At 35.7% G+C, this 23,024-nt stretch overlaps 4 protein-coding genes across 5 annotated transcripts; all 4 read right to left on the bottom strand.

Moving 5' to 3' along the window:
• Positions 1-571: 571 nt before the first annotated feature.
• LOC105635269 (Pseudouridine synthase family protein) lies at positions 572-5,832 on the bottom strand. Of its 2 annotated transcripts, XM_012218308.4 has the most exons (16): positions 5,577-5,832; positions 5,373-5,444; positions 4,823-5,217; positions 4,563-4,680; positions 3,933-4,050; positions 3,392-3,552; positions 3,047-3,118; positions 2,397-2,465; positions 2,210-2,290; positions 2,012-2,131; positions 1,846-1,920; positions 1,645-1,725; positions 1,342-1,415; positions 1,180-1,240; positions 878-933; positions 572-778 (listed from the first exon to the last, which is right to left on the bottom strand). In XM_012218308.4, exons 1-16 carry the CDS (start codon positions 5,718-5,720, stop codon positions 694-696), a joined length of 1,782 nt encoding a protein of 593 aa, XP_012073698.1. In that variant the 5' UTR covers positions 5,721-5,832; the 3' UTR covers positions 572-693. The 2 variants fall into 2 exon arrangements, with proteins under 2 accessions (XP_012073698.1, XP_012073699.1); XM_012218309.3 differs by lacking the exon at positions 5,373-5,444 and having other exon boundaries at positions 5,577-5,830.
• A 750-nt stretch (positions 5,833-6,582) lies between these two features.
• Positions 6,583-9,559, bottom strand: ECH2 (enoyl-CoA hydratase 2). Its single transcript, XM_012218307.4, has 11 exons — positions 9,403-9,559; positions 9,274-9,296; positions 9,060-9,165; positions 8,765-8,835; positions 8,537-8,609; positions 8,422-8,461; positions 8,000-8,072; positions 7,755-7,905; positions 7,419-7,489; positions 6,897-7,070; positions 6,583-6,790 (listed from the first exon to the last, which is right to left on the bottom strand). The coding sequence occupies exons 1-11, from the start codon at positions 9,457-9,459 to the stop codon at positions 6,703-6,705; spliced, it is 927 nt and encodes a 308-aa protein (XP_012073697.1). The 5' UTR covers positions 9,460-9,559; the 3' UTR covers positions 6,583-6,702.
• A 554-nt stretch (positions 9,560-10,113) lies between these two features.
• LOC105635267 (TCP-1/cpn60 chaperonin family protein) lies at positions 10,114-15,368 on the bottom strand. The gene is made up of 12 exons (XM_012218305.4): positions 15,228-15,368; positions 14,806-14,859; positions 14,595-14,651; positions 14,298-14,363; positions 14,094-14,205; positions 13,555-13,683; positions 12,803-12,874; positions 12,438-12,553; positions 12,168-12,244; positions 11,355-11,840; positions 10,870-11,185; positions 10,114-10,497 (listed from the first exon to the last, which is right to left on the bottom strand). Exons 2-12 carry the CDS (start codon positions 14,809-14,811, stop codon positions 10,351-10,353), a joined length of 1,584 nt encoding a protein of 527 aa, XP_012073695.1. The 5' UTR covers positions 14,812-14,859; positions 15,228-15,368; the 3' UTR covers positions 10,114-10,350.
• Positions 15,369-16,484: 1,116 nt separating this feature from the next.
• On the bottom strand, positions 16,485-21,166 carry SKS5 (SKU5 similar 5). Its single transcript, XM_012218304.4, has 8 exons — positions 20,838-21,166; positions 20,593-20,702; positions 19,537-19,807; positions 18,409-18,508; positions 17,875-18,220; positions 17,279-17,644; positions 17,117-17,195; positions 16,485-17,021 (listed from the first exon to the last, which is right to left on the bottom strand). The coding sequence occupies exons 1-8, from the start codon at positions 20,979-20,981 to the stop codon at positions 16,809-16,811; spliced, it is 1,629 nt and encodes a 542-aa protein (XP_012073694.1). The 5' UTR covers positions 20,982-21,166; the 3' UTR covers positions 16,485-16,808.
• Positions 21,167-23,024: the final 1,858 nt, after the last annotated feature.

Genomic DNA, 23,024 nt, shown 5'->3' with positions numbered 1-23,024 from the left:
CAAATTCGGCTGACTTTGGGCCAGAAAGACCTACTGTAGGGCCATACTAAATGCAAGCCCATTTTCATGGCTCATTAAGAGAATTCCAAGCCCAGTTTTAGCCAATTTATTGGGCCTAAAATTCAAATATCGGCCCATAATAAAATTCAAGCCCATTTTCAAGGCCAATAGAATTTCGAGGCCCATTAAGAGAATTCCAAGCCCATTTGTTGCTTAATTTCCTTTAAACCTACTGCAGGCCCATTATGAAATCTAAGTCCAATATTAAGTCTTATTATTAATAATAACAGCTAAAAAAAAAAAACAAATTAACAAATGAGGATGATTATTTTTCTTGTTAGGACTGGCACGTGTAATTGTAACCAAGTGAGTCCGCTGTTAGAAGCGCACTCCGTTTCGAAAACTCGTCAAATAAAGCTTTCCGTCGTTAAAGTTAGCACGTTCTTCCACTGTAGCTTTTTAATTTTATATTAATTTGACTTGAAGTTATTTCTCTAAACGTGAATACTGTTAATCGTTCATAACCAAGCAACCGACCACGGAAATTCCTTGCGTATAACACTGCAACTACTGGAGTGAATCGGCCTTTTTAGAAAATTTCTCAAACCCAAGATTCAGAGTTTTCCATATCAGCAGAGAAACAGCGAGAAGTAGACAGGTAAAAAAAAAAACAGACAATAGAATTGATCCAACTCATTCGGCCAGGAAACAGTCCATTTTCACTCCTGTAACATCAAGTTGCAGGATTTCTGCTCTGCATCCTAGAATTGATCCAATGCTGCCAAAGAAGACAGGTTTATTAATTACAAACTTTTAGATAAGGTGAAAAAAAAAAAAAAGACAAGTGAGATAATATCATTTTTCCTTTGTTGCTTACTTTGGATGCGTACGTCCTAAGTCTCCGTGAACAAATTCTTTGATATATGTCCCAGCCTGTTTTACATTTTTTAAAGTACAAAAGTGATCAAAGAAAATAATGAGAGATCTAATACTCTGTAAGGTTCATAGGGCATCGCTCAGCGCAATAAAGTGCAGTTTATTTCATGTCTTCAGATGTGTAAAAGATGCTTAATATTGTTGCTTGGAAACTTAATGTTTGTCAACGTTATCTATCAGCATAGCATGTGAAGAGAAAGGAGAATCTGTATTATAGTTAGAACTAAAAGAAAAAAAGGTTACCTGGGTACATAGATGCAAAAGAAAATATTGAGAGCTCTCTGCAATTGTTTCTATTTTCATCCTAGAATTGGGAAAGGAAGGAAGAGTGTTAGATTTTGTGAATACATAGGCTAATAAACAAGCTAGAATAACACAGTTCTGCATAATTGGAAATGCTCCAACCAATGTACAATCTTTTCACGTTCTAGTGGACTCCGACGGTGGAGCACCCTTATTGGTGTTCTCTGCAAAATTTGCTGAATGAGAATACACAAAAATTGAGCAGTTAACATGGGCCAAAAAAAATAAAAAAGGCAAATCAACCAATAGCAAAACCAGCTAAACTACTAAATTTCTACTGAATATGCTTGATCAAATCTAGAAGGTTTTGAGGAAAAGAATAGACGCTTCACGTTTCACTACATTAATTGCTGCTAGTTGGACTAGGAAGAAAAATAGGTAATGAAGCTCAAAGCAAGAGCTCACCAAGTCCTTGAGGTTAATGATAGAGTGCAAATCTTGGTCTTCAATTGGGCGCGAAATCCATACTAGTGCACAATATTGCTTCTGCAAGAAAAATACGATAGTAATAACAGGTCTAATTTTCTCAATGCATCTTGAATAATGAAGCATGATATACCATACATGAATACAAACCAAACGAAGAAAAAAAAAAAGAAGAAAAACCTGCTTTTCTGCTTCCCCTTCATGCATCAGATTCCAACCCTGATTGCCTACGATCTTAAGATTTCTAACCCCAACCTTCATGCAGAACATGCTTCTTGCAATTAATTTTAAGAGTTGAAAAGAGAAAGAAAGAGAACACTACATCAAATTTATATAACCAACTCACCAATTCAGTATTGAAGTTATTTATCTTTGTTTCTATTTCTTTCACAAGAGACTCAGATGGGACTAGGCGGGCATTTTGTATCTCAACCAGGAAAGGCCTACCAGAACCCAGCATTCGAACCTGAAGAGAGTAATATCAAAGATCACAACCATATTCATTCAATCAAACTGCACAAACAAGAGAGCCAATCTTCCATACATCGATATCCTCTCTACCAGCAGCATGAAACTTGTAACTGTCACCCTGACACATTGGAAGAATGTTGCCACCTATGATCTCCTATGTAAGGTAGGTAGAAAACCTGTTAGCTTTTAGTTCACCTTAACCTAAAAATATATTTCAGTTAGGAAGATAATGATCGTCAACAGCAAGCAAGAGGCACTACCTCAATGGATGTTTCTCCCATTCTTTCATCATCAATGATCCAACGTGTTTGACTCACATTCCTTGAAAACTGTAATATATAAAATACAAAATGTTAATGAAAATCATACAAGTCAACATAACCATTGAATATTCAAATATTTGTACATATGAGCTACACAATTTCGAAGAAGTTTTGATTACCATAACATTGCCACACAAATGTCAAATATTTGTACGTATGAGCTACACAATTTCGAAGAAGTTTTGATTACTACAACATTGGCATGGTAAAATGAATTGATGAAACTAAAATTTCGAGAAATGATATGAAGACATTCATATTTATGCAACTTGAAAAAAGATTCTTCTACAGAGGGATTTTTTTTCCTTGATAGAGGTCAAAAACAGGCAAAACTGTATTATAAAATTATTGGTCTGAAATGGTGACAAAAGAAGAGAGTATGCCAAGATTATTTTATTATCTTCCTGTCCTGTGTGTGACTCAAAGTAAGGAACACGATGCTTCCTCGTGATGCCACCGTAACAAGTTCTAAAGATTGTTTTCTAAAAACAAAAATTAAAATGATTTCTGAAGTATCTCATACCATGAGATTTGAGATTTATACAACATCTATATCAATGTAATTTTCCAAATAACAATAAGCTTACCTTCAGGTATCTTCCACCAAAGTATATAGGTGTCCTGTAGCAAAGAAAAACCAAGTGGCAGGGTGCATTGACCTGGAAGGTATAAACCGCAAACAGTCACAGCCAGTAAGGAATACCATCACCTAAGCCAACAAACAGCAATCACTTAACACACATGAACAGAGTATTTCATTTCAACCATCACGTAACAGTTGTCACTTTTTCATTCTTTTGAACTTTATAATTTTTGAAAACCATGAATATTCATATTGTCGAAGTTTCAGCATAACTAAATTGATGACATGCAGGAACCAGATCAAACCCAATTAATGCACAGATTGCAGCAGAAACAAGAAAGAGAATCACCTTGTCCCTGGGGAATATGACGCACTCAGAAGATTCATGATCTTCCAAACCATTAAAAAAAATCTCAGAGAAAACATTTCCTTTGGCTTTGGATGAATCAAAACATTCGTTGCCAGCCTCCAATAACTTATCATTAATAGATTCCAAATCAGCATCAGTGTCTGCATGAATTGAAGCTACTTAAGCATCCAACACTTGTATAAAGTTTAATGAATCAGAAAATTACAGCTCTCAAGGATGTATGAAGAACATCAAATTCAGTATTGCAGTAATAGTAAATGCAACCAACCCAATGTTTAGAGGGGAGCACTTACATAGCCAAGAAAGCCAATCAGAGTTACAAAACAAAATCGACATCTCAAATTAAAAGTTATTTCCCTGATTTATCCATTCACACCTAAAATAAGTTTGCACAGAACCTGATAATTATGCAAGCAAGCACAAGTAGCAGTACAGCATCAAAATAAACAACTGATAAATAATCATGACCTTTCAGAAATAACAGCAACATTTCCTACAATATGCGAACAGATTTACATGCCTGTTTTCCTCCTCTTGCAACCTTCACCTCCCTCCACCACATTTGGAGCGGTACCTGATGGCTTAGCTTGGGTGTATGTCAGACGGATATGACAAGAGCCTGGAGCAGATTTGACATCCTGCAAAGCTTCAATTCATGCAGAACTAATTGGAAAGTGATTTTATTATCTTTTCTACTTCAAGCTTTTGAATTTTCAGTCTACTGTTAAAAGACTTATCTTTTCAAAAACCAGTTTATTTTTGCTTTGCAGGTCAATTGTACACATTTTCATCTTTTGTACCAAGACTTGAAATTAGGGATTTAGGATATAACAGTATTTGGTTTCCACTGCAAAAACCTTAATATTTAACTTTAAAGTGAAACTATGTCCCATCATTTATATGCAATTATGAGTTAAGTATGGGGGAAAAGGCCGAAATATATATCTTTGCTCTTTAAAGTAAGACTAAAAGAGTCAACTACTCAGTAATAACCAAATCCTGTTACTCTATGGACGAGTCTCGTGGTCAAATGCATATCACCGTAGTGTAGAATTCATAGTCAAAGTGTTGGAATCATGCAAGTTATAAATAAATTGATAAAATCCGAGATGTTTAATATACATTAGAACATGATATTGCCGTTACTTACCAATAAATTTTCAAGCGGATTTGCTATTGCAGACTTTAAGGCATCCTTTGCAGAAATGCATTTAGAAAGTCTTTCTTGGAACCAAAGTTCTGATCTATACTTCTTTTTCATGTACAAACTACAAAATGCAGAAACAGAAACAACTTTAGTCAGTATTGCAAGATGCAAGAGTCCAAAAACTTGAAATTTTAACATCAAACATGATCCACAGCGTCAAAATCACCAAATATAATTAGCAGTCAGAGTAAAACAACGCTTACTGAACAATTTGTTCGTTTTCAAGGATAATGTGTGGTATGGAGACTTCAAGAGAAAAGCTATCAATCTGATGACCCTCTCGCTTTATCAGCTCAGCAATTGATAAAGCCAAATTAATAGCACTGTTCTTTTTTACTGTTATTCCTTTATCATCACAGTAAATGAACTGCAAGATGCCTAAGCAAACGCGGCATAATTCTGGCTCAGTTTCTTCTGATTCCTTAAATATTGAAGGATCCTTAACATCTTCATCGACTTTCAAACTGGAGTTCACTGCATGCTTAACTGTACATGTTGGCTCGCCAAGAATACTACAAATTATTGATGGCAAGAGAGAAGAGGAAGAATAAATACGTCCACGGATTCCAAATAGCCGAAAGATGCATCTGGTGCATACCTAACATAGAAGAACTACATAACTTAGGACTTAAACACTGACAATCTATCTAGATTGCTTGAAAAATATCACAACCAACATGTTCCAACAGCTTAGAATATGAAAAGTAAATGTTCAATTGTTTTAAGTTGCGTTTCCATAGAAGCCAAACAAACCAGCGAGGAAGTCCACTCTAGGAGCAAAACTCTCAGTTTCCTAGCCAGCTGCTTTACTTCCTTGTCAAAGAGCTAATTCCACAATAAAAAAAGCTAAAACAGAATTGACGAAACTAAATACGCAAGAGTAAATAGAGAATGAAAAAAAAAAACCCTAATTAAGCCTCATAGTGAAGTACTAAGATCATTAGAAAGCGCACAAACCCCAATGGACAGAAGGTCCTTCACGGCGTGAGAAGGCAAAGAACGAACAGCTTCATTCAGGAGTTGCATGTCATCGTCGCCGGTGGTCGTGTTGGAGTCCGCAACAGGTGAAATAGCGTGCGCAGCTTCACTCTCGCTAGACATTCTAATTAATTTTCTGAAGGCAGTTACCGGCACTCTCGCTCCTCTTTTTTTGCAGGGGTCCGTGTAGAGAGAGTAGTGTGGTCTACAGATGCCTGACGGGGGTGGACTTCGGAAATAGTAGGTGTGTATTACTGTACACAGTTTGCTTTGTCATTGCTTGATCCTGGCCGTCCAAAATTATTAAAGTGAAATCCTTATGATGGACTAAAACTAACGACATGCCGTGTCCTTATTGCCGGCAATCAAAATACGCTTTATAAACTCCCATCTCCAATCCGACACAATACGAATTGATAAATTAACCAAAACGAACACATCAATAAACCCGAACTTTAACTATACCAAGCGATTTTACTCGAGGAACGTCGTTGAACGACAACAACCATAAATGCGATACATGCAACGGCACATCCTCTTTTCTTTTTTTAGCTGTTCAATAATTAGATGACAAAAATCAAACTGATTTTTATGCCGTTCCTTGCTGGGGTTTTATGTTGACGTTCCATAATGCGTTAATTTGTTTTCAATCTTCCGTATAATCAGGATTTCTGATCGTGATTACCACTTGACTTGCAAACTATATCTAATTTTATTTTTATAATTCTAACATATAATTCTTTTTTTTTTTCATAATACTCCTTTCTATTATCCAAGAGAAAATTACCTTGTCTTATTAACCAAATGATTTTTAAAAAAATGCTATGAAATAATTGACATCAAGTGCAGATTTCGCTACAATACAAATACTGTAGAATGAAGACAAAAGATTCATATTTTCAATCCTAATAACTATAAGATTTAGTTATTGTTGGCTATAAAATAAGAGAATGACTATATAATAGTAATAGCCTAAAGGTCATGCTTGGCAGTAACAACATGAGATGCTTTTTATTTCTTGCAACAATAAGGTCTAGCAACAATTATTGAACAACATATTTCTAAGAATTCAAACTCCTCTTGTTTGGTATTATATGGACTTAATTTACAGGGATGAAGCTAAACGATGGATGTCCACAAAGCCAGACAGCACTGCCCTGTTCCTTTCCTTTATCTTTGCCTGATATAAAACCCTGCAGATTACAATAGCCATATCAGATTATCCATACACATGCGAAATAAAACACAACACCCAAAATGAACAGATATAACCATTGTTTAAAGGAAATGCATTTCTACCTCAAGCCTTCTAGCCACATTTCAGTGATCAAAGTTTCACCAGGGTACACATGTAAAAGGAATCGACCAGATATGTTTTTGACAAGGCTTGGATCTCCTCGGCAAAGACATTTGATAATGGCTCTAACAGCAAATCCAAGAGTGCATAGACCGTGCAATATTGGACGCGAGAATCTTAAACATGAGATAAAGCAGGATCAGATCAAAGTTTTTTTTTTTTTTTCTTTTTTCTTGGAACATAGATTAGATTAAAGTTTAAGATTGTATATGGATGCTGAATGGATATGGAAATAAACTTTGCAAAGTTGCCACGATGTCAAAAGGATATCTATAAACGGAAGTCATTTTAATACATCAGAATTGTGATTCTCAAAATTAGCAAAGTGCAGCCAAATTGTTCTGAATATCAAATGAATATGAATAATACTGAATATGGATTTCAATATTAAAAACCATCCTCCTTGATGAAGTAAACCATAGTCATAAAATCAAGCAACAAAATAGAATTACAGATACACATACCCTGCAACTTTAGCAATCATAGGATCTGAATGCAGAGGATTATAGTCACCAGATAGCCGATACAGCAATGCCTGCCAAGAAGTGAAAGGACACTCAAGAATAAGCCTCCTCTACGTAATATCTAAATGGAGTAGAAAGACTGAACTTCATACATTCTAAGCTATCCAAAGTGAGAAAATTATGAAGTCAAAATATTTTTAGTCTTTCCTTCTCCATGTTCAAGTTCCCAAATTTCACTTCTGTTCATTGTGCCAATAGCACAGGAACAAGTAATGATGTATACATAAAAGTCACAAATTTCAATTCTGCTGCAGTTGGGGGATTGGTAGTCCTTGCCTGAGATGGTTGAATAGGCTCTTCAAATACAGCGAAAGGTTGACTTTTTGGAATTTTCACAGCTATAACTTGGTTGGCTGGATAACTGGAATAAGAAAAGAGGTGATTCGAGTTTGAAAAGCCACCAGCTCCTCGAAGGTAGACAGTTGACCTGCAGAGTGCAAGAAGAATAGTGTCACCTGCTAGTGATGGATAATGAAATCACCAGACTAATGAATGATTAGATATTCTAATAATGAAATCACCTGCTCGTGCATAATAATTCACCAGACTCTTTCTCATAACTTTTTGTTTCTATCTCAACAATAGCAGCTTTACCTGAATTATGAGGAGAAATGGTTATAATACCTTAATATCAATAACCATACTCGTACAATTCATGAAAAGGGTGTGAACTTCTAGATAGATTAATGTAGAGATCAATGAGATTTTTCACTTTCCTTTAGGACACCAGACCCTCAAAACTGTAATCTACCTAAGGGAAAAAAAAATAATAATAATAAGGTAGAGATTACAGTAAAATTCAACTGAGAGAAAAACCCCTTATTCACACTAAGTCTACGTGTGAGTTCAGTACAACATCTTGAGCATCTGAATTATACTGCTATGCGTTTCCTGTCAAATTAAATGTGTGCATAAACATAGTGTCCTGCTAGCGAATACAAACCTTTGTCATGTAATCCAGCAAGGCTGAATTTATTATGTATCTGCATCAAGAATGAAACACGTTATGAAAACTAAAATAATATGATAGGAAGGACATTTCAGCACAAAATACTTACAGATGCACTAGAAGGAAATGGCTTGTACACTTCTATATATTGCTGTCCATGCAACAAAAGACGTGGATCATATCTGACACATTCAAAAATGAAGATATAACACTCAATTGACTTCAATAAATGCGTAACAAAATTAAATGTGGCATAGAAACCTCTTCTTCCTTTTTTTTTTTCTTTTTCAATAACGTTAAAGAAACCTTTCACACTCTCAAATTCAATGCTACTTACTGCAACCCAAGCAAATCTATACTATTCATCAGTGACCCAAATGGAAATAGCGCAGCAAAAGTTGGCAAGACCTAAAAATCCAGAAACAAGATGGTAAATATAATTTCTCATATGTGATCCAGAAAATCTAAAACAGCTTAGCAACCTGCACCATTTTAAAACATAAGTCCTTCAAATTTTAATTACCATAAGAATTGGTGAATTTGATGAATTATTATGCTGAAGTGACACAAAATAGTAATCTAGATAGTTTAAGGTCTTAAGCAAAACAAACGAATTCAATAAGCAATAATACCTCGATAAACTGCTGCCCGTTTTCGTGATAAACATATTTAAGCTCGTCAGTATCAGTAGCATCCCGACCACAAGCTCCAATTCCCAAGGCATAAATTGCTGCATCTCTGTTCATACAAGGGGATGAAAATTATATAAATTGTTTATAGATATCTATAAATCTAGATAATGAATCTTAAAAAATTGCAGCAACTATACGAACGCCAGAGCTCTACCTTTCAGTATAAGTGAACGTTGACTGCCCCGTTGTACAACAAAACAAGAAGAAACGTTAAAAGATGCAGTGCCAATTAGAATAATTTCGTACGTCCTGCAAGCAGGAATAACACAGAACAGAGAAATACCTCCGGAAATGTGAGAGCTAGAAGGCGATCCGGGTCGAATTTTGAAGGCTCCGCCATCTGAGGAGTAATGAAAATTTAATTTTTTTGTTTTTGGATAAATGAACTCGGAACGACAATCGATGTGAATTGTATTTGTGACGATTAAATCCTTTGTCAACAAACCCGATACCAGTTATGTAATGACATAATAAACCCTTACTTCATGTACAATTTACAAATACAACTTTGCTTTGAGTTAACTAGTTCCTTCCTTCCCGGCCAATTACCTGTCCCATATGCTTCTGTTGATTTAATAAATAAAAATTATTTTTTCCCATTTTATCATTCCAGTACCGAAATTATTACCATGCTTTCCGTTCACCGAGCTATTTATCACTACTTTCTTCATATATAAAAATTAAAACAACTGACATAATATTATTTTTAATTTTTATCTAAAACAATAAAAAAATCTCTGAGGTCAAGATTTAAACACGATGAGACCTTCTGTTGTATGCCATATAAATTGTCGAACTTCATAGGCTGTCGGAGAATAAGAAATAAGAAATCAAGTATTAAGGAAAATGGCTCAAGAGGTAATGATTTCAAACGAGCACAAAGGCCCGGGAAAAAAATATTCAACCCGCTTGAGAAGCGCAATCTTTCATCCAATGGATACCAATGCCTTCGAAGTTTCAAGATCAATTTTCACAACTCACACGGCCAGCACAATAACATCTCTCAACTTTTTAGTACACCTCAACATTTAATTGCTAGTAACTCCAAAACATATCAATTCCGCGACAAATCACTCGATTTCCTGAACACAACATAAAAATTTTGGGAGGAAGAAACCCTCAGTGATAGAATTAAACAGTTAATGTCAATGTCCTACTGAAGCAAAATACATGCCAAGAAAACAGAGTATTACAACAGAAGTTCTCATCCAGGCAAAAGGTCCAACTGATTTCACATTCTATCTTCTCTCCTCCGTGGGGCACAGGTAATAATTTCATCCACTCTGAGAATCATCTCAGCAGCCTCAGTTGCCGACAGTAGTATGGCCTGCTTAACTTTGTAAGCTTCAGAAATCCCAAGCTCAGCCATATCTCCCACCTGTAAGATTTTATAGGTCATGAGTTAATATAAGGAAGAAACATATCGTATTGGATGCTAAAACTTTTGTCACCTATCCAGTCAAGCAACAAAATGGCCAACGTCTACAGCCAGTAAAATAAACATCTCAAATTTTTATGAAACTCCTTCAGACAAAATCCTATAGAATGCCAAATAAGTTTCCGAAGTAAGCAATGCCTCAAAATCCAAATGTGAAAGAAGGCCCAACGTCCTGTGAAATAATCCCACAAATAGCGAGTAGCAAGAGGATTGCACCTCATGTACCGTATTATTGTACAATAGATGTAGCATTTGAAAGAATAGGTGCACTAAGACTTAAATATACCTAACATTTCCTTTCATAATACTTACAGATCCAGTGATGACATCAATCCCTGCAGTAGATCCCTCCTTTTGATGCTCTGCTCGAAGCTGTGCTATCAATTCAGCACTGTCTAAACCAGCATTGTCTGCAATGGTAGTCGGGATAGCAACAAGTGCCCTTGAGAAGGCCTCAATTGCATGAGATTTCTTCCCAGGAGTTGCTCGGGCCAGCTCATCCACATCCTTTGCCATAACCATCTCAGGCCATCCACCTCCAAGCAAAACCCTGCTGTCATTGACCGTCTGAGACAGCACACACAAGGCATCATGGAGAGATCTTTCTGCCTCATCAAGCACGTGATGACTGCCAAAACAAAGACGCATAAATAAAAATGTAACAGCTGCTATCTAAGCACAAACTCTTCCAAAACAAAAAGGGAAAAATTAAGATATCTGAAAGATAAGTGCTGGTTTGCACATGCAAGCATCTCCAACAAATGCAACATTGAAAGGGGAAAATTTAGATAATGTACCTTGCACCTCTCAGTACTATTGTACATGCCTGACCCATTGCGACACCAGAAAAGTGGATCAACTTGTCCTCACCAATCATAATTTCCTCAATGAGCTTACAGTGTCCAAGTTTAACTGACTCAGGGTTGTCAAAGGTAGATGCAATTTCACCACCAGTTACTAATGCCAAGCGCTCAATCCCATCGAAATCAGCATGCTCAATTGCAAGTATCCCGACATTTGCAAAAAGTTCTTCTGGGAAATTGTAAATCAACTGCCTGTTTACAAAACAGTTTATTCCATGAGCTATTATCTTATCCACCTTTTCTCTCATTTTTTGCTTCTCAGCAGCTTCAATATCAGCAACCCTAGACATAGAATCAACACGAACACGTGCACCATAGATCTTCACTTTATCTGTATCCATTGCAGTATTAGCTACCAAAATTTTTGCATTCTCTATGCGCTTTGGTTGTCCAACACCAATTTTCTTGTCAAGAATAAATCTGAAGACACAGAGACTCAATTTAAAATTATTGAAAACCTACCAGGCATCAATAGTTTAGTCAAAATACACAAAAGAATAATGCAACCTAGGTATACAAGTCAAAGACCTTTACACTCAATTTTCTTTAACTTGATATGGTTATTTACAATAAACAGATGGATACACCAGGTACTGTAGAAGTTGCCAAATAACTGACCCCAAAATTCCAACTTATGAAGTTACACACGAGCAAACAAGAAGGCAAGTTAGTACTCAAGTGAGGACGGTCAAGCCCCATGCAGTGCAGGCTTCAAAAAATTAAGACTTTATAAGCCCATCTACTCACCCTTCATCCAGGAAAGAATCCTTCAGTGAACCTCCAGGCTTCTTGATAATCTGGATTGACTCTAAGTTTGTGCTACCCTGCCATTTGAATTAGCAAAACAAGAAAAAATCAACAAAAGGATGAGAGGGAGAGGAGAAAGGAGGCAAAACACTTGTGATTATTGAAGAAATTGTTAAGGAAATTTGAAACAATATCATGGAACAAATAACACATCTCAGAAGGGGGGAGAAATAAGATTTAAATAAGCCAGTATTTCAGAAAAAAATTCACCTTCAGCCTCAAAACAGCATCCACAGCAAGTTTTGCAAAATGTTCCTTATCCTGTGATAAAATTTTGGAACTCAAAGTAGTCATTGCAATCTTCATCAAGTCCAATTTAAATTTCTCTGCATTTTAAGTAATGGCCTTGCATCAGACAGGTAACAATGCCAATAAAAGGAACGATGAGCTACTTAGAAACATGCAACTGTATAGATGCACATCATCACAAAACAAATTAGTGCCAATTCGACTTCTGCACCAGAGACATCAATAAAGAATATTACTAAATAAACAATGTAGCAGAACAAAAAACATGTTCCATGAGGGACATCTCAATAAGATTTGGCATTACATATGACAGAAACAGTAACTACCTTCATTCTCTTTGTTATCCACAACCTTTTGCAACAAAGCATTACGAGCACATTCTGCCGCCATTCGGTAGCCTGAAAATTAGATATATACCATTACAGCAGCTCATATGATGAATCCAAAGGTTTAAATTTACCAAGAGTTTCAATTGTTCAAGATTTAGCACCCTAAACAAGAGAAAGCATACAAATATTCGAAGTATAAAGTGACAGAGAGAGTTAAAGCATATCCCACAGCAACTTTAAATCTTCATAGCAACACTTACTATAGACACACACACACACACACACACACATATACAAGTGAGACTTTTTGCTGATAGAACTTGCCCAAAACTACAAAGAGCAATTAGGCGGCCGACTTTTTCTTCTTTTTTTTCTTTTTGGGTGGAGTGGTTAAAACGTATAATTTAATTAGGAAGGGAAGCCATCATCAAGATAATAAAATATGTCATGCCAACAAGATATTTCCTGCAGCAATGCTTTAGGCATGAAGCAAAATGTATAACTCAATACTCAAACACTAATTTCATAAGATGAAGATAAAACAAAACAATATCTACCCTTACATAAGATTAATGCAAGCAAAGCAATAAAATCCACAAAATGAGACAGGACAAAAATGTTCCAAACTTTTGTGACAACAAAAAATTGAAGTTCAAAGAATGCTCCTGATAATGGCTTTAAGAAGAGGGATTGCAAAGGAAAGGAAAAAGAAAAATATGAAGCAACAGAAGCCAGAAAATAGAGAAAACCTGCAATAATCGTCATAGGATGAATCTTTGCTGCCACTAGCTTTTCTGCCTCCCTTAAAAGTTCCCCAGCCAACACAACAACAGACGTTGTCCCATCACCAACTTCATCATCTTGCACTTTTGAAATATCTAACCAATGAATTAAGGATTTCTGTCAAGCTAATATTGCCATCAAACCTTACATGTGAGCTATATACCTATTACCTAGTTATATTGATGACATCCAACAACTCTCAGGCACAGTTAGCAGCATCACATTTAGTTTATTACACAGAGAACTTCTCTCTTTCTATGAGGAGGGATGCAAAGTTTTCCTCCTCTTTAGAGGAAGCATTTATTAGCAACTAGATCATGCATCAGCAAATATGTTTTTATACAAATCATACAACTGATTTCAAGAGACAACTGCCCAAATATCCACCTTATACAACAATTACTGACAAAGATTCTCAATACAAGTACATTTAGCTTCAAAAGCTGTGAGAAGCTAAATAAATGAACATTAATGCATGCAAGAGAAAGCAGCAACAAAAGAATACCAACTAGAACTTTGGCAGCTGCGTTATCAATGTGAAGGGACTTCAAAATGGTGGCCCCATCATTTGTCACAGTAACTTCACGTCCTCTGCCAGTCGATTGCAAAATTTTATCCTGTACCGTGCAATACAACAATTAGTATGCAGTAAAGTAAACTATAATGCGCTCCAAATATAGCAACAAGCTAATGAATGAAGAACACTTACCATTCCCTTTGGTCCTAGTGTTGTCTTTACCAAGTCAGCAATTGCCATTGCACCAACAAATGATGCCTAAAAGAATGGTTCAAATTAAGATGGGAAAGCAAAATTTCAAACAAACACTATAATTCACATCCAAAAGACATATAACTATAGCCAGGGTGAAATAAAAACATTTACCGAGACAGTAACGATAACAGAAACTATAGATGATTCTTTCCCACAGTTTTGGTAGTAATATGCATTATTTATTGTTAAGACACTTGCAGCACATATGAATGTAACAAAACAAAACCCACTCACCATTCTGGCACGTTCTCCTTTTTCTTCACTAGCTTCATCTTTAAAAATTCTATCAATCTATTAAAAAAAAAAAAGAAGAAGAAAACAACTATTTAACCTACAACATTCAACCAAAAGAGTCACCAAGAAGAAAAAAAACAAAAAAAAAGTTCCAAAAAAGTAAGGAAAGTGAGAATAGAGCAATGAAAAAGTAATCAGCAATTTAACATACCGCCATTAGAGGGGGTAAATGAAGACCTGCCGACTATAGATGCTCAAAACTAATCTGAAAATCAGCAAAACAAAAATGAACACAATTAAAACAAAATTAGATGGAATATATAAAGTGAAAAGAACCCGAAGCTTCAAAATTAACTGTCTATAATATTTCTGCAGCCGCTAAAATGCAAACGAATCAGTTAGTTAGAGTAATGAGCAAACGCAAATGATAAACACATGATCGCCAAAGGCCCTCGGAAAACAGTGTTGTTTTTTAATATTTTCCATTTCCTATTCTCATTTAACCGAGAAACAAGTAAAGGAAAAAACAAGCTACTTAAGCAAAAATGTATTACAGATGGAAGAGTAACATCACACAGTGAATAGAAAATGAAAACTAAACCCTAGAAAAGCAATAGGCAGTGAGTATTTCACCTGAAGTAATGACGGAGACGATCGATGGAGTTTTTCCAGACTTCGATCCCGCCGAAAATGAGTTAGGGCGTCTAGTTAAGTTCTTGCTCCTATATTAGCAGTCGAGTAATGTAGTGTAGCTCACCGTATCGTCCGATTTAGCATATGAGTGGGCCAGGCTGGGCGTAATAACTCCTGATTGGGACGACGGAGCAGCAGATAATTCTGCCTTGTAGCTCAAATTTTCGCGTCTATTAAGGGACTTTGAACGAACCTTCGCGAATTCCTTACAGCTTCCCTTTCGAAACCCAAGTCCAAGAACAAGAAACAGCCTTAGGCCCATGATATAATATCGAAATTAAACCCATCGAATAAATGATTGGGCTTTGAGTCGGGCGGGGAAAAAACAGGTTACTGCGTTTATTTTTAGATAGTTTCACCTTGTAGTATTAAATTAATACATTAAACTAATACCAAAATATATATATATATATATATATATATATTAAACAACGTATTTTATCATTTAAAAAAATATATATTTTATAGCGAAAATCAGCCTTAATCTCCATACAAATAAGAAAACAACTATGATACGGGAAGTACACTTACGGGAAGACCAAAAACCTAATTCGCAATAACCAAAAACCTAATTCGCAATAATGTTAAATTAGTGAAAGTTATATATTCATACAAATTTATAAGTCAATTAAAATTGGAGTTGGCATTGTTAATAGGAATTTTTTTTTTTTTTCAGTTTCTATTTTTAGTTAATGTGCAAAAAAGAAATGGGAACCAAGTCAATTTGTTTTCATTTTCAAGAGGGGTAGAAAATAATAGTGTAAATGTTGATGGTTACACTATAACATAGGAATTTGAATATTAACTTACCTACAATGGAAAAAACGATGACACAATTGTCATGTATTAATATAATATATATTTATTAAATGACTGATTTTTCGTTTTTTATTAATAAAGAGGGAAATTGCTATTGATTGATTTTTAAATCCTCATGAACTGTATGATGAATAGCATATTGGTATTTTTCCCCAGCCACTTTCTTTTTCTTAATTAATCAAATAAATGCATTACATATATTTTTAGTTGAGATAAACTAAATAATAGTTATAACGATAATAACAATAATAATAATAAATAAGAATACTAAACTTCATATCTGATTTTCATCAACTGCCACAGCCAGAAAAAACTAAAAAGAAAAACATTAAAATTTCCAAGGTAAAAAAAAAAAAAAAAAGATAATGAGCAGCTCAATAATGCATAACTTGATACAAACTTTAATTACTGGAGCCAAGCTTGAGAATTAGCTGACCTTAATGCCTTAACGATGACAATAATAACAAAAATAATAATAAATAATGTATAGAAACTTGACAAATATATAGAAGGGAATACAATCATCAGTAGAAAAGAATGTGACCTCGAGCTGAGGTCATTAATAGTTCTAGTCCTCACTTCATATTGAGCCTCAAATAAAGCAGCCAACAACAAGAAGACAGTATGCAAAACTCTACTCTTCAATCTTTCATCCTGAGGAGCTAGACAGGCTTCCCTGCCTTCAAATATTGCTTCCCTTGCCTAGAGAGGTCTTGTATGTCGACCGCTTGCCCTGCCACAAAGAAGTGCATTCTTCGGAATAGGGAATTCATCTCTAAGTGAAGTTGATGTCGTGTAAACCCTCAGATACAACTGTTGGCCCAGGTATTGACGTGCCCAGAACTCTGTTCTTAAGTTCCACATTCCTACATTGTCAAGTGGCACATAAATAGCAGTCCATGACTTGGGATATACCTGCAAACATCGAATGGTATGTCTGAGATATCTGAAATTTAAATTAAAAAATGTCTCATTTCTGATTAGGGAAAGGAGAGATTTTGGTATCTCACCTGAGTGGTGCATCGCGCAATTGCATCACGAAGATTGTATTGGTTCCTGCTAGCTGTTGTCCATTGTCCTCCATCCATACTGCATTTCAAAATCATTGATTGTCAACAAAAGTAACGATTAAGGTAAACAAATCCGTGCAAATGAATCGATTGTTTGCTTACCCAACAACAAAGAAACTATAACCATCAAGGTGCCAGCTCTGAACAATGTCTTCATCGTTCTGGAATACAATTTCCACGAATGCTCTATAATCGACAGTCAAAACTGATGTATCAAGGTAAATTCCTCCACCATAAGGTCTGTCTGAAATGCTATTCTCCTTGAAAACTCCCTGAATTTTGAAAAAGTCTGCAAGCTTTAGCGGGGTGTCTGGTTGGATATAGGACACACTGTTCACTGCATATCTCTGCTTGCCATTCACTTGACCAGCAGAACTTGCAAATATGATAGTTCTGCTTGTGTTGATCATACCATAGTGGTATGAGCCTTGTGGATTTGGCCTTGGTCCACTTGCAGTGAGATTGGTCCTGAAATTGTCATATATATAGGATTTGAATCATTACACACATGATTAGCTTTAATAATAGTCATGCTTTTAATTACAGTTTAGAGGACCCATTACTAAAGAAAAACATGTGCAATGTAATGAGAAAGAGACACCTAAACTTTGTTAAAATGGACCCCCAGTGTTAAATGACTAAACTTTTGTTGTTTATGTCAATGGAGGAACAGGATCTGCAAAGAGGCTCATAAATACCTGATGGAGCGGGCCTGGTTGAGAGACCAATCAACCTGAATGGTGGGTCCACCAGGGGGTGAGCCAGAGACTGGGCCAGCAGAGTTACTGTAATGAAGAACACCTGTAGTGGTGAGGATCTGAGAGGTGAATCTGGAGGAAACCACAATGTAGTAGTCCTGTCCAGGCTGGTCAGCAGTTATTAGAACAGAGTAAGATTGACCAACATGAACATCAAGTGAAGAATAGGTAGTCTGGAGAGTATGTGTGCCCTCCACTTCTACCAGTTTCATTTTATGGTTCTGAATGCGAAAGTTAAGTGAATGTTCCAATCCGACATTTGATATTCTAAGCCTGTAAGTTTTTCCTGCAACAAATGCACTAGCATTATTTAAGTATATAAACGTAATTCTAGTTGAACAATGAAAGGGGAAAAGATATCAATAAGATTCAAATTTCGCTGATAATAGATTAACAATGAACCATAAAACTAAAGAATAAAAGTATTTCTCTTTAGAAGATTGGTTGGGTGAGAATTAGATTGGTAAATGTTACCTTGTTCAACAGTAAGTGCATAACCACTCCCGCGTCCATTGATAAGAATCCCATCAGGGAATGGCAGCTTCTTACCATTGTCCAAATGAGCCTTCAGCTCCTGCACAGTCACGAGTCAATACATTGTTACTACTGATATAATATAACAATACAAACAGACAATCATTTGTTTTTTTTCCTTTTCTTTTGATTCATCAATATGCAATCATATTTAGGTTACACAAGTTGTCATTTGCAAGGATAGATTAGCACATATAGTTGCCGACCAGGCTCTAACTCGTGACTAAAATTAGTCATATTGGTATTTACTAAAACACCATGATTGACTAGTTAATTTTACATAGCCAATATACTTTAAACTTTAATCTTTAAAAAAAATTGCATAATTCAATGTCTACAATTTTTCTATTTTAATTAAAAGTATTTTACAGGAACCTAACTTATTTAAGGATTTTCAGCAAACACGTGCTAGGCCATAGTGAAAGCAACACGTGGGAAGCACATGCATAACTACGACCTTCTGCTCAATGGGGACCCACAAGTGTTCATCCTACAAAAGGGGCTAAATTAATCGGTGGACAACTGGTAGGATTGTATTCACATTGGATTTTAAGATTAATGAGGCAGAGGAAAGGAAAGACAGCAATACTGCAGAGACAAAATAGACTGGGCCAAAGCCAATGACAACTATTTCGGTATGGTCTGAAACAAACCACGTCACCCACTAAAAGACATTCGAGAAAAAGGCAGCCTTCAACGACACGAATCTAACAAATTTTCGTAATTTTATTTACTCTAATTAAAGTTTAAATTATTACAAGGTCAATTGCTTTTTTTTTTTTTTAGTAAAATTAATTTCTTTCGAACTCTACAGCATAAATTTTGTTTATTCTTTGAGCAAATATGCTTTAAAGATTAATATTTTTACTCGTGGATATTTAAAGGCGGCCCAACTGTCAGATCCAAAAGTGCTAGAGGATGCTGGAAACAATTGTCAAATTAGTTGCCGACATAAACACAAAATCATAAATTTTACACCGCAGCAGCCGGGCGTGTTTTTAAAACATTTGGGTCCCAGCAGATTGAAAATAAATGAAGCTAATTAAGCAAAAGAAGAGAAAATGTTACCGTGTGATTAGCTTTGTACCAATCTCCAATAAGAACGGTGTAATCGCCATCTGGATCAGCAAAGGGAACGGGAATTCTTGGGCGACTGAGGATTCTAATTCCTCCAAAACCACCGGCAGCCTTGTGGAATGCAAGAGATGGGAAATAATAGAAACTTCCTATTTGATCTTTCACTTGAAGAATGTATGTGAAGTTCTTCCCTGGAGGAATTGGGCATGTGGTTCCGAAAACACCATCCTCATATGAATTTCTCCTCTGTTGAATTCCATTCCTGTAGAAGGATTAGTTAGTTTTTGCTTCCATTATTTTTCACGGGTTAATCTGAAAAGCCTGTCTTAATCCTGGAATTCTCCAATGCGGATGACAGCTGAACTGAAATGGACAGGAGAGTTTGAAGAAAACATTATATTCAAAGCTTTCAATTAGTTATATCATTTATAATAATGAAAAGTTGCTTTTATACCTAAACAAGCTGGCCTAATCCATTGATAACGACGTTCGTGATAGGAAAAATTTTATCGACTACAGTGACAAATTTTCTTGACTTCAGACCATAATACAGTATTTCATAAATAATTGTCATTAGCGAAAATTGCAAAGCTAATAGCGGGAAAAGAAATGAAATTGAAATTGATGTGATATGCTATAATCCAGATCTAGATTAGGACCACTAATAAAAATCCCGTCACTGATTCACATCACCTTAAAAAGCTTTTTATTCTTCCATTTTTTTTTCCAAGAAAAAGAAAGTACTATAGCATATATTTTTAAAGGAAAAAGAAAAGGTAATGCGAGGCGAATCATAGCAATCAAAGATTCTTAATTATTTACAGTAAATCCAGGAAAGCTGTAATAGAAACCTACTATTTAAAGTTTAAATCAAATGAATATTGTAGAATTACTTTCCATAGGCCCATATAGCAAATGCAAAAACAGAAACAGAGGAATAAGCAAGGTTAGATTTGTCTTTAGAAGGAAGAGCGCGCAAATCGTTGTGGATATTCTTTCCACATAGGGAAAGTTCACGGGAGTAACCAAGGGAGAAAGAGATATTACCAGGAGAGAAGAAAAGGCTCATCTAAGCTGTTAAACACATTGATAATAAGATTGTCGTTTGTAACAGAGTGAATATCAGGTCCTGGAAATTGTCCATTGATAAGAATACCCTGTAAATTAACAAAACCAAAACCCACAGCATATGATCAGTTAACTTCGTTAAGATTTTGAAAAAAAAAAAATCCAAAATCCAGATCAGGAGAAATTAGTTCAATCAAAATAAAGAAAATGGGATTTGGACAAACCCTTTGACGAACTCCAAGTGGGTATATATCCCCATAAGTAACATTCCAGTTGAAGAACCTGTACGGATCTTCAGCCCCAACAATGGCAAAAAGAGCGAAAAACAAGGTGCAAACAGCACCTTTTCCCGCTAATCTTAGCGGCATTTTCTTTTTTATTTATGGAAGCAAATCCGATCAGAAAGGCAGAGAGAAGGGGACAGAGAGAAATTTTGAAAGCGGGAAGCGTAAGGCTTAGGTTCTTGGAGTGGGAGAAGCAAGCAAATGATGAGGGATGGCGCAATATTTAAGTGCGGTACAGAGTATGTATTACTGTGAGAATGGGTGTGCAATGTATTTACTGGTTAGCCGTAAAGAAAGAAAAAAGAGGGAAAAAATAGAGGGAAATTTGTTAAATAAAAAAAGAAAGAAAATTAGGAAAATGGAGTGTCGGTGGTGGGGTCCTCATGGGGGAAAAAAAAAAAAAAGGTAGCTAGCTTACAATGTGAACTACTGTGCGTATGTGTGTGTGATTGTCTCCCACATGGGCTTGTGTGGGGAGGGGAGTTGGTGGTTTTGTTTTGATGCAACGCACAAGGTTGAAGGTTTGCATGTGACGTTTTATAACGCAGGATTGAGAGGTTGAGGACCCTCGCTTATATTACTAGGGCTCGCACTTGTCCTTTCACTTTTACTTTGCGTCTTCTGGTTGGATAATAATGCTTTGCGGTGTCTTTCGTTGCTTTGTGTGTTATTACGCTTTTGCAAGACGATTTTAAAACTCGCACGCGCCAATCTGTTTCAAATACTCCTTTAAGTTTCAAGTAATCCAACTAAGGACTATCTTCAATTTAAGCGCATTTTACCTCTCAAGAACAATTTACTTCGCTCATGGATAAATTTAATTTACAGATTTAATAAAACTGATTCAACAAAATCACATTACATATGGTTGATTGGTCGGCATATTATACGAGAGGTTGTCTTTGGAAACCCACGATTTTAGTAGCATTCGGTGAGGTTTAGAAGACTGGATTTTCCCTGATATTTGTGAAATTGTTTAATCCAAGTATTGTGCTCAGAGGCTTGAGATTCTTCCTTTTATTAAAAAAAAAAAAAAAAAAAAAAGAGCATATCATATTAACGCTTTTGCATTAAATTGTATTGCAAGTTAAATTTGATTGTCTATTCCCTAATTCATTAAAGGCTAGAAAAAAGGACAGATTCAATCATGACTAATCATAAACTTTTAACGATATTCTAGTGAAATTTTATTAATTAATAAAAATTTAACATAAACTGAGCTTAGCTTACCAATTATTTGTCTATCAAAAGGGTGCTCAGCTACATAAGGAAATGCGTGATGGTCCAAATTGCTAATTTAACCCATCGACTTTCTTTTGCCAAAATTATAATGAGAATTGGGAGAAAATGGATGCAGTAAATTGTACAAAAGCAAATTTATGGCACCAAAATATCGAAGAAGTTGCTAAACCGTAGTGGTTACTGGTTGGAGAAAGCGCTCACGAAGTATATAAATATACATCGAGTCGATGATAAAATTTATTAATGTAAAAAAGGCCCGACTCCTTTTGTAGAATCATATTTGTAGTATGTAGAAAAAAGTACCCAGTTAAATGCACTTTTAAGGGCTACGGTGTGATATTTGCATGAGTAGCTGACTGAAGTCAGATTGTTTTCATCGTATTTTTTGTTAATTGCTATAATTAGATGTGGATTAGGTAAGTGGACCTAAGAAACTAGGTTGTCTTCTCTGGCAAATGTAAGAGATAGCATGAGAGTAATCCCAATTAATTAATTGTAAAATTAAGGGGAAACAGCTCTAATTTATACAGAGAAGTCACATTATGACTTAATTCTGTGTTCTGAAACCCAACACGCCCATATGCTAATAACAAAAAGTCCACGCGTTTTTGGTTTAGTTTAGTGTGACAATATTGGCCTATATGTTAACCTAATCAAGCAAATATATATAACTTTTTCCAATTAGAAAATGGAACAAAAGAATTGGCGCTCACTTAGCTATTCATCCACTAATACCAAGGATCAAATTTTGAACCTTGCCCCTTCATAATTAATATAAACCGTATGATGAGCCATGCCTTTGCGAGACAAGCTTTGAGACAAAGGTAATGCGATCCACTGGTCAACACAAGTGGACCATCGGCTTCCAAATTTCGGCTGGGATGA

Source organism: Jatropha curcas, chromosome 9 (assembly GCF_041381405.1).
Source record: "Jatropha curcas cultivar XTBG-Jc1 chromosome 9, XTBG_Jcur_1.0, whole genome shotgun sequence".
NCBI classification, from domain to species: domain Eukaryota; kingdom Viridiplantae; phylum Streptophyta; class Magnoliopsida; order Malpighiales; family Euphorbiaceae; genus Jatropha; species Jatropha curcas.
The sequence above is the reverse complement of the archived record's forward strand: the minus strand, read 5'-3'. Positions and strand labels throughout refer to the sequence as shown.

Bases quoted from the DNA above. Each gene is read 5' to 3' on its own strand.
- ECH2 (XM_012218307.4), bottom strand. From the start codon at position 9,459: ATGGCGGAGCCTTCAAAATTCGACCCGGATCGCCTTCTAGCTCTCACA. The intron at 7,906-7,999 runs GTGATTTCATTA...TGCACTCTGCAG, and splicing joins GAATTATTATGCACGAGCAG to GTCAACTGTCTACCTTCGAG. The intron at 7,071-7,418 runs GTATGTGTATCT...CTCATGTTTAAG, and splicing joins ATGATTGCTAAAGTTGCAGG to ATTCTCGCGTCCAATATTGC.
- LOC105635269 (XM_012218308.4), bottom strand. From the start codon at position 5,720: ATGTCTAGCGAGAGTGAAGCTGCGCACGCTATTTCACCTGTTGCGGAC. The intron at 5,445-5,576 runs GTTTGTGCGCTT...TTGTGGAATTAG, and splicing joins AGGACCTTCTGTCCATTGGG to CTCTTTGACAAGGAAGTAAA. The intron at 1,416-1,644 runs GTGAGCTCTTGC...ATTCTCATTCAG, and splicing joins TCATTAACCTCAAGGACTTG to CAAATTTTGCAGAGAACACC.
- SKS5 (XM_012218304.4), bottom strand. From the start codon at position 20,981: ATGCCGCTAAGATTAGCGGGAAAAGGTGCTGTTTGCACCTTGTTTTTC. The intron at 18,221-18,408 runs GTAACATTTACC...CATTTGTTGCAG, and splicing joins TGCACTTACTGTTGAACAAG to GAAAAACTTACAGGCTTAGA. The intron at 17,196-17,278 runs GTAAGCAAACAA...TTTGAAATGCAG, and splicing joins TATAGTTTCTTTGTTGTTGG to TATGGATGGAGGACAATGGA.
- LOC105635267 (XM_012218305.4), bottom strand. The intron at 12,875-13,554 runs GTTTTCTCTATT...TCTAATTTTCAG, and splicing joins TCCTATGACGATTATTGCAG to GCTACCGAATGGCGGCAGAA. The intron at 10,498-10,869 runs GTAAGTATTATG...AAAATCTTACAG, and splicing joins TTGATGTCATCACTGGATCT to GTGGGAGATATGGCTGAGCT.